The 15,198-nt window shown below is 42.6% G+C and overlaps 1 protein-coding gene and 1 long non-coding RNA gene across 2 annotated transcripts; both read left to right on the top strand.

Moving 5' to 3' along the window:
- Window positions 1–6,651: 6,651 nt before the first annotated feature.
- Window positions 6,652–8,055, top strand: LOC308191476. Its single transcript, XR_013948024.1, has 2 exons — window positions 6,652–6,903; window positions 7,144–8,055. It is a non-coding gene; the product is annotated as an uncharacterized lncRNA (long non-coding RNA).
- Window positions 8,056–10,735: 2,680 nt separating this feature from the next.
- LOC308192577 (uncharacterized protein) lies at window positions 10,736–14,564 on the top strand. Its single transcript, XM_080586291.1, has 2 exons — window positions 10,736–14,220; window positions 14,461–14,564. The coding sequence occupies exon 1, from the start codon at window positions 10,770–10,772 to the stop codon at window positions 13,821–13,823; it is 3,054 nt and encodes a 1,017-aa protein (XP_080442417.1). The 5' UTR covers window positions 10,736–10,769; the 3' UTR covers window positions 13,824–14,220; window positions 14,461–14,564.
- Window positions 14,565–15,198: the final 634 nt, after the last annotated feature.

Below are 15,198 nucleotides of genomic sequence, written 5' to 3'. Positions count from 1 at the left end.
TAAACCTAATGCTAAAACCATATATAGGCCCATCTACTGACGCATAATGTTTTTCACAGAAAACTGAGATTTTATATTTGACTGCCTACATCACCATTTGCAACCTGTGCTTTCTCTCCAATAATTATTCTATTTTTAATTTATATTTACCATCTACTGTTTCTCAGAATGAAAAATTAGTCTGATTGCATTTTTACATTACATCCATTTACAGCACTAGAACTATTGCCAGCAGCTAAAGTGATTTTTAAAGATAAGGGTTGTGGAGAAGTAGCTCTTTAAGGTTATTCTTTTTTCTCAGTAAGGAACTGCTCTCCAACTGTCCTCCCACTTACTATTCTTTTTAATACCCCAATGAGAGAATTACTATTAATTATGGGATGCAGTGATAGAAGCAATGTAAAGTGTAACTGTGTAATACAAATCATTATTATCCATAGATCAAGCTGTTAGTTGGGATTTATGTTAATCAATAGATGTGTGTTACATAGTACCTTCTGATGTAAAACTGAGAGTACTGCAATATATCACACTCTTAGTTAATTACAGGATTCTAAAATTTTCTTTTGAGGCATTCAGCTCCACAGAACACTGTCTTTATCTTCTCTGTATCCGTTAGTGATGTGGTTTCCCCTGTATTATGATGATGTCATAAACCAACAATCTTCATGAGATTTATGACTCAGCTAGACAAATTCAGTTTAAAATCTATCACCAGAGTCATCACCCTGCTAGGATATCTCATTTTCCTTGTTGATTTTTACTCAAATTGGCTTAAACTGTTAAATTAAGGAGCCAATTATGATTGCATTCATCTTATACAATAGGCCCTTTGTGTGTCAGCAGTCTATCTGATTTTAAGTTACCTTTTAAACCATTAGAAGAAAATATTATTTTTTATTTATTTCCTAGTCCTTTTAATTATTTTCAAATGTAAAAGTGACAGATATGAAACATGATATGTTGCCAGACATTTTAATAGCATCTCCATAATTAGGTTGTTGCTGTTTATTTGGGGATTTTTCCTTTTTCTCTCTCTGTATTATTGAATGTGGATGGTAAACAGCAAATACTTTCCATTAACAGTTTATGAAACAGGCTAATCAGACTGTGTAAAGAACTGAAAGGAGATCATATAGGAAGGATATAGACAAACTTAGGATAGCAAGTTGCTGGCTGGCTGATTGCAGCTGTATGTTTTCCAATTTTATGCAGCAAAAACATACAAAGTCAACTGTTTTGGCTTAAGTGCCTTTCAGATAAGTTTCCTCTATTATATCAGAACAGGCTGCTGTTGCACTAGCAATATGTTATATAATTTCTACCTTTTATTTATTAGTTTGTTTTACTGTGAAATATGGTAAGCAGATACATACTGCCTTTAAAAATATTCATGCTCTCAGGCTGAGGCAGTTATCTTCTCTTAAAAAAAAGTCATAATTTCCATATTTAGCATACTGACACTGCTACTATAATTTCCATTTGACTACTTCTTTCCCTTTGAAACCTATGACTGATTTATAGTCTTCAAATTTTAAACGGAACCATATCAAAGGTTGAAACCAGCAACCTTCAAATTGGAAATTTTATCGTTTTATTTCCAAATGTGAGACACAGATATTTCTGCCTCATCATTCTGTAAATCACTTCTAGTTGTAACAATTTTCGTGTTGTCACCTATATGTTTTTAACAGATCTAGCAGTTACATCTGCTCTCCCTTTCCACTGTCCATTTTTCTACTATCTAATACTTTAACTGGGAAATTTACTTTCCCTGCAAAATATACTCTGAAATGCATAAACATAACATTCAAAAAAGTTTCAGATTTGATAATCTGTACCTATTCTCTGTATACATTTTAAAATATATTTATTTTAATATATTCTGATTCATTGCTCAGATTCTTTAAATTGGGCACGTCTGGTTCTTTAATTCCTTTTGGTCTGCTTCCTTGTGACCAATTCTGAACCAGTGTGGTTTTTTTTGTTTGTTTGTTTGTTTGTTGTTTGTTTGTTTGTTTTACATTGATAGGATTCTGCAGAATGACCAGGTAAGTAGTTTTCTTCCTATACTTCTTTCAGTTTCTTCCAAGACCTGCATTTACAGAGCCTGAACTTGACTGACTCAGACTGGGGGTTACCCAGCTTATTCACAAGCCATAACCAGCCATAATCACAAAGTAAGCAACCTTTACAACCAAGTTTTACTTTCCTCTTTTTATACCTGTGGTCTGTTTCTTACCTTTCTCGTTGTATTGTCTTTTTCATATAAGATTATTCTTTGTCTCGTATCCAGATTCATAAGCTACTGTTTTCCTTCTGTTTCTTAGTATGCTGCTTCCAGGGTTTCCATTTACCCTGTCTTCCATAAATGCCTCTCTTTTTCTTTGACAAATTCTAAATATGATCATGAAAAGAGCAGACATGGCAAAGGTCATACTAATAATTTTCCTGACATTTTTTATTCATGCTTAGTTAGGAGTGTCTTAAATTTATTAAGATAACTATGATCAGAATGAGCTGGATATTTAATATGCCCTAAATATAAACCTCAGGTGCTTCAAACAGAAAGAGATAGGGAAGAGCTTTTTCTAACTATGCCCATCAGCTGAGGAACAAATTTCTTGCTACAGATCTTAGTCTATGTTAGAATATGAACATGGACTAAAGGATTATACCTTCACTGTTTCATTTAAGTGTTCGTGATCAAAAGCAATTTACACTATACTGTGCTCCAAAGTATTTTATAAAGAGTTGTCATTATTGTATTTCATGACTAGATCGTGATTTGTAGAAAAGTGTAGTCCATCAAATAATGTTAAATTTGTCAAAAAAAAAAAAATATTTCCTGGAATACTAGAAAGGTTAGAGAGTCCTACCTGGGTTCTGTTAAATTCTGCAATTTCTGGTTAGGAGGTTGGAAAAGAAGAGGCGTATATAAGATGTATCAAGAGCCACTAATGGTTGGCCATAGACATTTCATGTGGATATTATGCCAGAAAGGGGGAAAAGTGACAAGAAACAACAGTGATAAGGGAAGAGTTGTAGGATATTTGATTATTTGTCAGATTAAGGAAACAATAAATTGAGTGATGCAAGTGATAAGGGAAGAATCGATAAAGATGCAAATGTGAATCCCAGGTTCTGTTGCATTAAAGGAACTAAACCAAAGCCAAGAGTCATTGAAAAATGGTTTGTATACATCCTAAAAACATATACTTGGTCTTGTAGCAGGATACCATTGGCAGTATATTTTGACAGCTGAAAAAAGGATAGATGTCAGTTTTATTAGTTCAGGCTAGTTACGTACAGAACTAAACATAACGCTGAAAACAAGGTTTATTTAGTAAGCAGAAAACTCTTCTGCTGAGAGAAAAACAACAGGAAAAAAAAACTGCCATTCTAATTATTTATTCAACATTTTATTTTTACACTTTCACAAATTCTTCTGACTGATAGAGAATACCTAGAATATGTGTTTTCTGATTAGGTATGACTGATGATAGAAATCACATTGTGTTTTTCTTCTATTTCTTGAATAGAAATGCACTTAAGCATATCACTAGCAATGTGCTGAATGTAGTGAATTTTGTTAACATCAGTGGGACCATTCAAACAACACAGATACTCTGGAATGACTTTTAGCAAACATGGTGATCATGTTACTTTATGTATTCCCTTTTTTTCATTTGTGTATACACTGCTTCTGTAATTTGGTATCTAATTTTAGTGTTTTGGCCTCTAACTTCAGTATCTTCTTGAATCATCATTTTTTCTGTTTCGTATGAAGTGAAGAGCAAGTGGTATGAAAAGCAGACGTAGCTTGAAAGAAGTGTGGTGCTACTGTTTATACAAACATGTAGAGTATGAATTTTGGGGAATGATATTAGAGCCATGTAAAAAATTATAATAATTTATAACTTGCATATGCAAGATGGAGGCACTTAATATATTTTTTAATTAATTGATTGATTGATTCAATCCATAACTGTCTTGTGTTTTTTACTCAAGCAAAATCTTCCAGAATTCTTTTTATTTTTTTCCCCCTCCCAATATCCTGTATATGCTTGAATAGTTGAATAGCTCTTCCTCAAGCCTTCTAAGGCAAATATTTCTAGATATGTGCAGATGTATAATTTTGGTTATATAGTGGCTTTCCTGATTGACATATAGAATACTCTGTGATTCTATAGGAGTTGTGATCTCTTGGGATTAGTATCTTAACTGCACCTAATTTATAAAAGTTGTTTAGGGCCAGATCTAAGATGGACCTTGTATATTGTGGCTTTATACTAAATTATTTAACTAGAAATCTTCATAACCCTCTGAAAAAGGAATTTTTAGATTTTCCTCATGTAGCCTACTGAGAAGATTAGTGTCTAAATAATTTGAAAGGAAATGCTGAAAGAAAAGAATGAGTTTATATTTCTCTCTCTTTCTTGAATCCAGCTATAGCCATGAGATTAAAGTTTGTATGAAACAGAACCATAATCTGAAAATAAAATTGCTGTGCTTAATGGCCTAAGATACATTTTGGTAGTGAGAGTTTTCACAGATTCATTTTGTAAGATGAGATAACAGAAGTAACTCTTTCTGAAAATTACCTAGAGGCTTGAGACTTTGCACCATAAAACGCATGTCTGTCAGGTCACTGGACAGTCTGAGCTGTTTGAAACCCCTCCATTCCTAAGAGTGAAATGCAAACAGCATGTTAAGAGAGAGATGCACCAAAGCTCTACAATGTTCCCATTGAAAACAGACCTATGTGCGGACAAAAAAATGTAAAAATTACTAAACCTATGGGGAATGAACAGTGAGAAATCTACTTTCTGAATGGCCACTTGTCATGGTCTGGATAACTGTAAACATAACTAGATTTAGGTAGAAAGGTTGAAAAACATTCCTTCTGAAAGGGAAAAGGACTGAAAGTGTCTGTCTTTCTTCACTGACTACTTACAAATTGTCAAATAGCACAAATATTTTTTTTGTTTCTATGCCTGAAGGTAGATAAGATGTCAGACCTAAGTCAGCCATTTGTTAAAGATACCAGAATTCTGTTTGCAGAAGGTGGCCATCTTAAGTGGCATTTCAGTCTTCTTGCTAGTAGCCACCTCTTCAAACCATAGGAAAATATCAAGTCTACATCAAAAGACATATGGGCACTGTTTCCTGTCTGCAACATAGACCCATATTTGTCAGTCCCTTCATCTGCTTTGTTTTCTTATTTTAGTATTCAGACCTACTGGATAATTCATTCACTATGAATACTTCCATATAGATTCGAACATCCTCTGAGAATATCTTGCAAATGCTTTAAAATGCTGTGTTTGTGTTGAGCTGCTAAACCCTATTTGGCACTAAGGTAAGATAACATACAGTTTTCTCGTGTCCTCTTAAGTTCTTTTTAGATGGCGAAAGTGAATTGGTGATAGATATCAGTATAAAAGCATTAGAAACATTTGATTGATATCAGTATCCTATTATGTACATATATAACTTCATATTCTATTCCTGATTTCCCTTACACTAAGAACTGAGATTTGTCTGTCATCTACTATTGCAAAGAAATTATGTCACAAACTTACTAGGATAAAAGGATGGAAAATAGTACCTAGTCACGTTTACTGAACAATACATTTATATGAATTGTCAATTTTAATTGCCAAGATCTTTCCCAGAATAAGGAAGGGATCACGCTTGGACACATTGACAAAGAGTATCCCTTTTTCCCTAACCTAAATGAAGATAGAAAAGAAATTCAACTGAATTAGGAATCAGCACTACTGGCATCCTTGTCTATAAGGATCATAGAATCATAGATTCATAGAATATCCCAAGTTGGAAGGGACCCCTAAGGATCATTGAGTCCAACTCCTGGCACCACACAGGTCTACCCAAAAATTCAGACCATATGACAAAGAGCACAGAGCAAATGGTTCTTGGCCCTAGTGGCTAACAGGGCATACTGCTGGCTCATATTCAGCTTGCTATCAACAAAAACCCACAGATCCCTCTGCGGGGCTGCTCTCCAGCATCTCTTCACCCAGTCTGTACATATAGCCAGGGTTGCCCCGTCCCAGGTGCAGGACCCAGCACTTCCTCTTGTTAAACTTCATGTGTTTGGTGATTGCCCAGCTCTCCAGTCTGTCCAGATCTCTCTGCAAGGCCTTTCCACCCTCAATAGAGTCAACAACTCCTCCAAGTTTAGTATCATCAGCAAATTTGCTCAGAACACCTTCTAGTCCTACATCCAAATCATTTATAAAAACACTGAAGAGAGCTGGCCGTAAAATGGAGCCTTGAGGGACCTCACTGGTGACCGGATGCCAGCCTGATGCGGACCCATTTACCATAACCCGTTGAGCCCTGCCTGTCAGCCAATTATTCACCCACTATGTAATGTTTTTGTCTAGCTGTATGCTGGACATTTTATCCAATAGGATCCTATGGGAAACTGTGTCAAAATCTTTACTGAAATCCAAAAAGATCACATCAGCTGGTTTTCCTTGATCGACTAGATGGGTGATCTTATCCTATGGATATATCAAGGATATGCATATATTAATGTAACCTGACTGACAAGTTACTGTTACGTTATAGAGGCAGGTAGATATCTGAGGTTTATTTGGCAACTGTTAAAAAGATTTGCATTTAAAATTGTGTCCTGGTTCCAGTTAGGACAGAGTTAAGTAGCTCATAGTAGCTGGTAGGGTGCTATGTTTTGGATTAGGATGAGAAGAGCGCTGATAACATGCTGATGTTTTAATTGTTGCAGAGCAGTGTTTACACCAGGCCAAGGACTTTTTCGGCTTCTCGCTCTGTCCTGCCAGCGAGCAGGCTGGGGGTGCAGCAGGAGCTGGGAGGGGACAGACCCAGGACAGCTGACCCAAACTGGCCAAAGGGGTATTCCATACCATCTGACGTCATGCTAAACAATATATAGGGGTGGCTGGCCGGGGTGGGGGGGCCGGCTGCTCGGGAATAGGCTGGGCATCGGTCAGCGGGTGGTGAGCAATTGCATTGTGCATCACTTGTTTTCTTACACATTATTATTGTTAATACTATTACCATTATCACTATTATTATTATTATTGTTATTATTATTTTCCTGTCTTAATAAACTGTCTTTATCTCAACTCACAGGCTTCACTTTCCCGTTTCTCTCCCCCCATCCCAGAGAGGGAGGGGGGAGGGTGAGCGAACGGCTGTGTGGTGTTTAGCTGCCAGCCGGGTTAAACCACAACAGTCTTTTTGGCGCCCAACGTGGGGCCCGAAGCGTTGAGATATCGACAAATCTGACCAGAGTGTGTTAAACTAAAATTGGTATAAGTATTGGACCTGCTTAATAGTTGCTAGTCACGATGTTGATTGCCTTAATCTCCAGTCTGCTGTACCTGTATTCCAAATTGAGTTTTATGGTGCGTTACTTTCTGTATGTGCTCCCTGTTGCACTGTTTATCCTTTCCGGGCCCTGGTTTAAGATTGTTATGGTACTGTGCGGTGTAGCAATGGCTTATGAAATGATGAAATATCTGGTCACGACTTTAACCTGGTATTTGTACTCAGCACTGACGTCGACTCTATACTTTGGAACCCATATCTCGGAAACTATTAGCAATTACACCTATTGCCTGTTTTCGTTAGGGAGCCAATCTGTGAAGGGGACAGGGGAAGACATGTTTCCCTACCTGTTCACTCTCCCTTTCTCCTTCACCACCACCCTCTTATCCCCCGAGTTAGTTACGGTGGTTCTCCGAGATGTTGAATATCCTTGGGATACTCAGACCAGCCTGCTCTTGTTGTTATGTCTCCTGAATGCGCTTCAGATTTTGTGGAGGGTTAAACAACTACTTAGGAATCTCATCCGGAGATCTGTCTTGAGGCGGGATAGTTGCGAGTGGCAGGGAGTGTGGGAGGATATGGGCAGGTTTCTAGAGCAGTGGTCACCTCCAGTGTTTTGGACATTCACCCCTGAACAACTGCAAAATCCTAAAAAGCTGGCAGAATGCTTGAAAAAAAGGTGTCATGACTCTGGCAGTTCCAAAGTGACACAAATCACTGTAGCGTGCTGGGGTCTGGCTTGTGCCTATCGAGCTGCAATTGATGTTATTAGCAACCTAGCTCCAGCTCCTGCAGCCGCTCCAGCTCCAGCTCCTGCAGCCGCTCCAGTTCCAGCTCCTGCAGCTACTCCAGCTGCAGCTCCTGCAGCCGCTCCAGTTCCAGCTCCTGCAGCTACTCCAGCTGCAGCTCCTGCAGCCGCTCCAGTTCCAGCTCCTGCAGCTACTCCAGCTGCAGCTCCTGCAGCCGCTCCAGTTCCAGCTCCTGCAGCTACTCCAGCTGCAGCTCCTGCAGCCGCTCCAGTTCCAGCTCCTGCAGCTACTCCAGCTGCAGCTCCTGCAGCCGCTCCAGTTCCAGCTCCTGCAGCTACTCCAGCTCCAGCTCCTGCAGCCGCTCCAGCTCCTGCAGCCGCTCCAGTTCCAGCTCCTGCAGCTACTCCAGCTCCAGCTCCTGCAGCTATTCCAGCTCCAGCTCCTGCAGCCGTTCCAGTTCCAGCTCCTGCAGCCGCTCCAGCTCCTGCAGCCGCTCCAGCTCCAGCTCCTGCAGCTACTCCAGCTCCAGCTCCTGCAGCCGCTCCAGCTCCAGCTCCTGCAGCTACTCCAGCTCCAGCTCCTGCAGCCGCTCCAGCTCCTGCAGCTGCTCCAGCTCCAGCTCCTGCAGCCGTTCCGGCTCCTGCAGCCGCTCCAGCTCCAGCTCCTGCAGCCGCTCCAGCTCCAGCCCCTGCAGCCGCTCCAGCTCCTGCAGCTGCCCCAGCTCGTGCAGCTGCTCCCACTCCTGTGGCTGGGTCAGAGAAACGAGCTGTAGCAGTGCAAGTTGACCCCGCAGAGGGTATTCCAACCCCTGTGGCAGACCCTGTGTCTGGGTCAGAGAAACGAGCTGTAGCAGTGCAAGTTGACCCCGCAGAGTGTATTCCAAGCCCTGTGGCAGACCCTGTGTCTGGGTCAGAGAAACGAGCTGTAGCAGTGCAAGTTGACCCCGCAGAGGGTATTCCAACCCCTGTGGCAGACCCTGTGGCTGGGTCAGAGAAACGAGCTGTAGCAGTGCAAGTTGCCCCTGTAGACAAGGTGAAAAAATGGTATAGAGGCTCAGGTCGTTTAAAACGCAGACAGTCTTCTGCTAAGTCTGGGCGAAGTGAAGACGAGGCTGGGCCATCAAAGGTGCAGGAGACTGAAGATGAGGATGAGGATGGCGAAAAATCAACAGTAACTACCCGGACTCCATACCAGCCATCAAAGGTGCAGGAGACTGAAGATGAGGATGAGGATGTCGGAAAATCAACAGTAATTACCCGGACTCTATACCAGCGTGAGCTACGAGATGTGCGAAAAGATTTTGGTCGCTGTATAGGCGAGCAGCTTGTCACCTGGCTGCTCCGGTGCTGGGACACGGGAGCCAATTATGTGGAATTGGAGGGCAAGGAAGCCAGGCGGCTGGGATCCCTTGCTAGGGACGCATGCATTGACAAAGCAATTGGAGATGGAGCACAATCTCGCAGCCTCTGGAGGCGTCTCCTGTCAGCTGTGAAGGAAAGGTATCTCTTCAAGGAAGAACTTGTATGTTTACCAAGCAAATGGACCACCATGGAGAAGGGAATTCAGTACCTGAGGGAATTGGCCGTACGGGAAGTAATTTATAAGGACCTAGATGACGCACAAACATCCACAGATCCAGATGCAGTCCAGTGTACACCACCCATGTGGCGGAAGTTTGTACGGAGTGCCCCATCATCATATGCCAACTCATTGGCAATACTAACCTGGAAAACGGAGGAGAATCCCACAGTGAATGAAGTGACTAAAATACTCCGGCAGTACGAAGGAAATCTCTCCTCTTCCCTAAAGGCCTGTGTCTCAGCTGTGGAGAAACTCTCTGAAGAGGTCCACCAACTTAAAGAGAATTTATCTTCCCCTCCACCTGAACGAACCAGTGTCCACCAGCTAAAAGAGAATGCTTTAGAGAAACTTTCTGAAAAGATCCACCAACTTGAAGAAAGATTATCTTCCCCTTCACCTGAACGAACCAGTGTCCACCAGCTAAAAGAGAATGCTTTGGAGAAACTTTCTGAAAAGATCCACCAACTTGAAGAAAGATTATCTTCCCCTTCACCTGAACGAACCAGTGTCCACCAGCTAAAAGAGAATGCTTTGGAGAAACTTTCTGAAAAGATCCACCAACTTGAAGAAAGATTATCTTCCCCTTCACCTGAACGAACTAGTGTTCACCAGCTAAAAGAGAATACCTTGGAGAAACTTTCTGAAGAGATCCACCAACTTAAAGAGAGTTTATTTTCCTCCCCACCTGTACAAACCAGTGTCTCAGCTATTAGGGGTAAACGTTCATCTATGCAAGGAAGACAATATGGTGGGCACACACACCGCGCCACCCTGTGGTTTTACCTACGTGACCATGGAGAGGACATGAGAAAATGGGATGGAAAATCTACTGCGACCCTAGAGGCACGGGTACGTGAATTGCAAAGGAAAACAATTGGGAAAAAGGAGTTCTCTGAAAGGTTTGCTGCTCCAACTTCCAGCAGGCAGTCCTTTAAACACAGAAATGAAGATTCTGACCAGGACTAGAGGGGCCCTGCCTCCAGCCAGGGGGAGGAAAGGGACAATCGAGTTTATTGGACTGTGTGGATTCGATGGCCTGGCACGTCAGACGCACAGAAGTATAAGGCTTTGGTAGACACCGGTGCACAATGTACTCTAATGCCATCAAGCTATAAAGGGCCAGAGCCCATCTGTATTTATGGTGTGACGGGGGGATCCCAGCAGTTAACTGTATTGGAGGCTGAAGTGAGTCTAACCGGTAATGAGTGGCAAAAGCACCGTATTGTGACTGGCCCAGATGCTCCGTGCATCCTTGGCATAGACTATCTTAGAAGAGGATATTTCAAGGACCCAAAAGGGTTCCGCTGGGCTTTTGGCATAGCTGCTTTGGAGACAGAGGACATTAAACAGTTGTCTACCTTGCCTGGTCTCTCAGAGGACCCTTCTGTTGTGGGGTTGCTGAGGGTTGAAGAACAGCAAGTGCCGATCGCTACCACAACTGTGCACCGGCGGCAATATCGCACCAACCGAGACTCCCTGAGTCCCATCCATAAGCTAATTCGTCAACTGGAGAGCCAAGGAGTGATCAGCAAGACTCATTCACCTTTTAATAGTCCCATATGGCCAGTGCGAAAGTCTAATGGTGAGTGGAGACTAACAGTGGACTGTCGTGGCCTGAACGAAGTCACGCCACCACTGAGTGCTGCAGTGCCGGACATGCTAGAACTCCAGTATGAACTGGAATCAAAGGCAGCCAAGTGGTATGCCACAATTGATATCGCTAATGCATTTTTCTCCATCCCTCTAGCAGCACAGTGCAGGCCACAGTTTGCTTTCACTTGGAGGGGAGTCCAATATACTTGGAATCGGCTGCCCCAGGGGTGGAAACACAGCCCTACCATTTGCCATGGACTGATCCAGTCTGCGCTGGAGCAGGGGGAAGCTCCTGAACACCTGCAGTACATCGATGACATCATTGTGTGGGGTGACACTGCAGAAGAAGTTTTCGAGAAAGGGAAGAAAATAGTCCAAATCCTTCTGAAGGCCGGTTTTGCCATAAAACAGAATAAAGTTAAAGGACCTGCACGAGAGATCCAGTTTTTAGGAATAAAATGGCAAGATGGACGCCGTCAAATCCCAATGGATGTGATCAACAAAATAACAGCTATGTCTCCACCAACTAGCAAAAAAGAAACACAAACTTTCCTAGGTGTCGTGGGGTTTTGGAGAATGCATATTCCAAATTACAGTCTGATTGTAAACCCGCTCTACCAAGTAACCCGTAAGAAGAATGCTTTTGAATGGGGCCCTGAGCAACGACAAGCCTTTGAACAAATTAAGCAGGAAATAGTTCATGCAGTAGCCCTCGGGCCAGTCCGAACAGGACCAGATGTAAAGAATGTGCTCTACACCGCAGCCGGGGAGAATGGTCCCACCTGGAGCCTCTGGCAGAAAGAACCTGGGGAAACTCGAGGTCGACCCCTGGGGTTTTGGAGTCGGGGATACAGAGGATCTGAAGCCCGCTATACTCCAACTGAAAAGGAGATATTGGCAGCATATGAAGGAGTTCGATCTGCTTCGGAAGTGGTCGGTACTGAAGCGCAGCTCCTCCTGGCACCCCGACTGCCGGTACTAGGCTGGATGTTCAAAGGAAGGGTCCCCTCTACGCATCATGCAACTGATGCTACATGGAGCAAGTGGGTTGCACTGATTACTCAGCGGGCTCGAATAGGAAACCCCAGTCGCCCAGGAATCTTGGAGGTGATTATGGACTGGCCAGAAGGCAAATACTTTGGGATATCACCAGAGGAGGAGGTGGTTCGTGCTGAAGAAGCCCCCCTGTACAACAAGCTACCGGAAAATGAGAAGAAATATGCCTTGTTCACTGACGGGTCCTGTCGTATTGTGGGAAAGCATCGGAGATGGAAAGCTGCTGTATGGAGTCCTACACGACGAGTTGCAGAAGCTGCTGAGGGAGAAGGTGAATCGAGTCAGTTTGCAGAAGTAAAAGCCATTCAGCTGGCTTTAGATATTGCTGAACGAGAAAAGTGGCCAGTTCTCTATCTCTATACTGATTCATGGATGGTAGCAAATGCCCTGTGGGGGTGGTTACAGCAATGGAAGCAGAACAACTGGCAGCGCAGGGGCAAGCCCATCTGGGCTGCGGCATTGTGGCAAGATATTGCTGCCCGGGTAGAGAACCTGGTTGTAAAGGTACGCCATGTAGATGCTCATGTGCCCAAGAATCGGGCTACTGAAGAACACCAAAACAACCAGCAGGTGGATCAGGCTGCTAAGATTGAAGTGGCTCAGGTGGACCTGGACTGGCAACATAAAGGTGAATTATTTATAGCCCGATGGGCCCATGACACCTCAGGCCATCAAGGTAGAGATGCAACCTACAGATGGGCTCGTGATCGAGGGGTGGACCTGACCATGGACACTATAGCACAGGTTATTCATGACTGTGAAACATGTGCTGCAATCAAGCAAGCCAAACGGTCAAAACCTCTTTGGTATGGAGGACGATGGCTGAAATATAAATATGGAGAGGCCTGGCAGATTGATTACATCACACTCCCTCAAACCCGCAACGGCAAGCGCCACGTACTTACAATGGTGGAAGCAACCACCGGATGGCTGGAAACATATCCTGTGCCCCATGCCACCGCCCGGAACACTATCCTGGGCCTTGAAAAGCAAGTCTTATGGCGACATGGCACCCCAGAGAGAATTGAGTCAGACAACGGGACTCATTTCCGAAACAACCTTATAGACACTTGGGCCAAAGAACATGGTATTGAGTGGGTGTATCACATCCCCTATCATGCACCAGCCTCTGGAAAAGTTGAACGATACAATGGACTGTTGAAGACTACACTGAAAGCAATGGGTGCTGGGACATTCAAAAATTGGGATACACATTTGGCAAAGGCCACCTGGTTAGTCAATACCAGGGGATCTGCCAACCGAGCTGGACCTGCCCAATCAAACCTGTTACGCACTGTAGAAGGGGATAAAGTTCCTGTAGTGCACGTAAGAAACATGCTGGGTAAAACAGTCTGGGCTACTCCTGCCTCAGGAAAAGGCAAACCCATTCGTGGAATTGCTTTTGCTCAGGGACCTGGATGCACTTGGTGGGTAATGCAAAAGAATGGGGAGGTCCGGTGTGTACCTCAAGGGGATTTGATACTGGGTGAGAATAGCCCATGAGTTGAATTGTAGTATGTTAATTATTATATAATAATGTATGTCATCACTACCATGATTGCTATATATCATAGATGAAAATGGTGATTAATTAGAATGTATTGGACAGAGTGTAACCTGAGCATGACATAAATGGTATGGAATAAGGGGTGGATATCTGTCCTGGTTCCAGTTAGGACAGAGTTAAGTAGCTCATAGTAGCTGGTAGGGTGCTATGTTTTGGATTAGGATGAGAAGAGCGCTGATAACATGCTGATGTTTTAATTGTTGCAGAGCAGTGTTTACACCAGGCCAAGGACTTTTCGGCTTCTCGCTCTGTCCTGCCAGCGAGCAGGCTGGGGGTGCAGCAGGAGCTGGGAGGGGACAGACCCAGGACAGCTGACCCAAACTGGCCAAAGGGGTATTCCATACCATCTGACGTCATGCTAAACAATATATAGGGGTGGCTGGCCGGGGTGGGGGGGCCGGCTGCTCGGGAATAGGCTGGGCATCGGTCAGCGGGTGGTGAGCAATTGCATTGTGCATCACTTGTTTTCTTACACATTATTATTGTTAATACTATTACCATTATCACTATTATTATTATTATTGTTATTATTATTTTCCTGTCTTAATAAACTGTCTTTATCTCAACTCACAGGCTTCACTTTCCCGTTTCTCTCCCCCCATCCCAGAGAGGGAGGGGGGAGGGTGAGCGAACGGCTGTGTGGTGTTTAGCTGCCAGCCGGGTTAAACCACAACAAATTGTCATGTTACTTAGTTTTCAATCAAAGAAACAAATCAGTGTACTGCAGCATTACTCCAAGGAAGGATATGGCTTCAAATATACAAGTATACGTACATATAATCATACAAAACATAGATTGTGTAGGTGTTTTAGTAGGTCAGCTAGTTCATCCCATAAGCACAAAGAGGTTGGCTATGTTTGTACTATTCCTGTGTTGTTGTTGTTGTTGTTTTTAATGTCATGATACAGATCATGTAGCCTTTCTAGCAAATGTATTCTAGTGCTTCACTATACTTAGTTGCAAACAAACAAAGAACAAACAAACAAAGAAACAACAACAACAAAAGGCATAAATATATATATATATAATATATATATAATATATATAATATATATAATATATTATATATATTATATATAATATAATATATATATATATAAATATATAGTATGCCATATTTTGCTGTTAATAGAACATAGCACATTGTTATAATTCCGTAATTAGAATTTACACTTCCAGAATTACAAATGTAGCAAATTCGCTTAGCTTATATACTACGTCATTATCGTGTCGGTTATATATGTCTAACCAACCAGAAGAGAAGCATTACTGTACCTGGTACTAAACAGTGCAGAAGAACTCATTAAAGA

This window comes from Anser brachyrhynchus (genome assembly GCF_964034855.1).
Source record: "Anser brachyrhynchus genome assembly, chromosome: 3".
In the NCBI taxonomy this organism is placed as follows: Eukaryota; Metazoa; Chordata; class Aves; order Anseriformes; family Anatidae; genus Anser; species Anser brachyrhynchus.
This window is presented reverse-complemented; position numbering and strand designations above follow the sequence as displayed.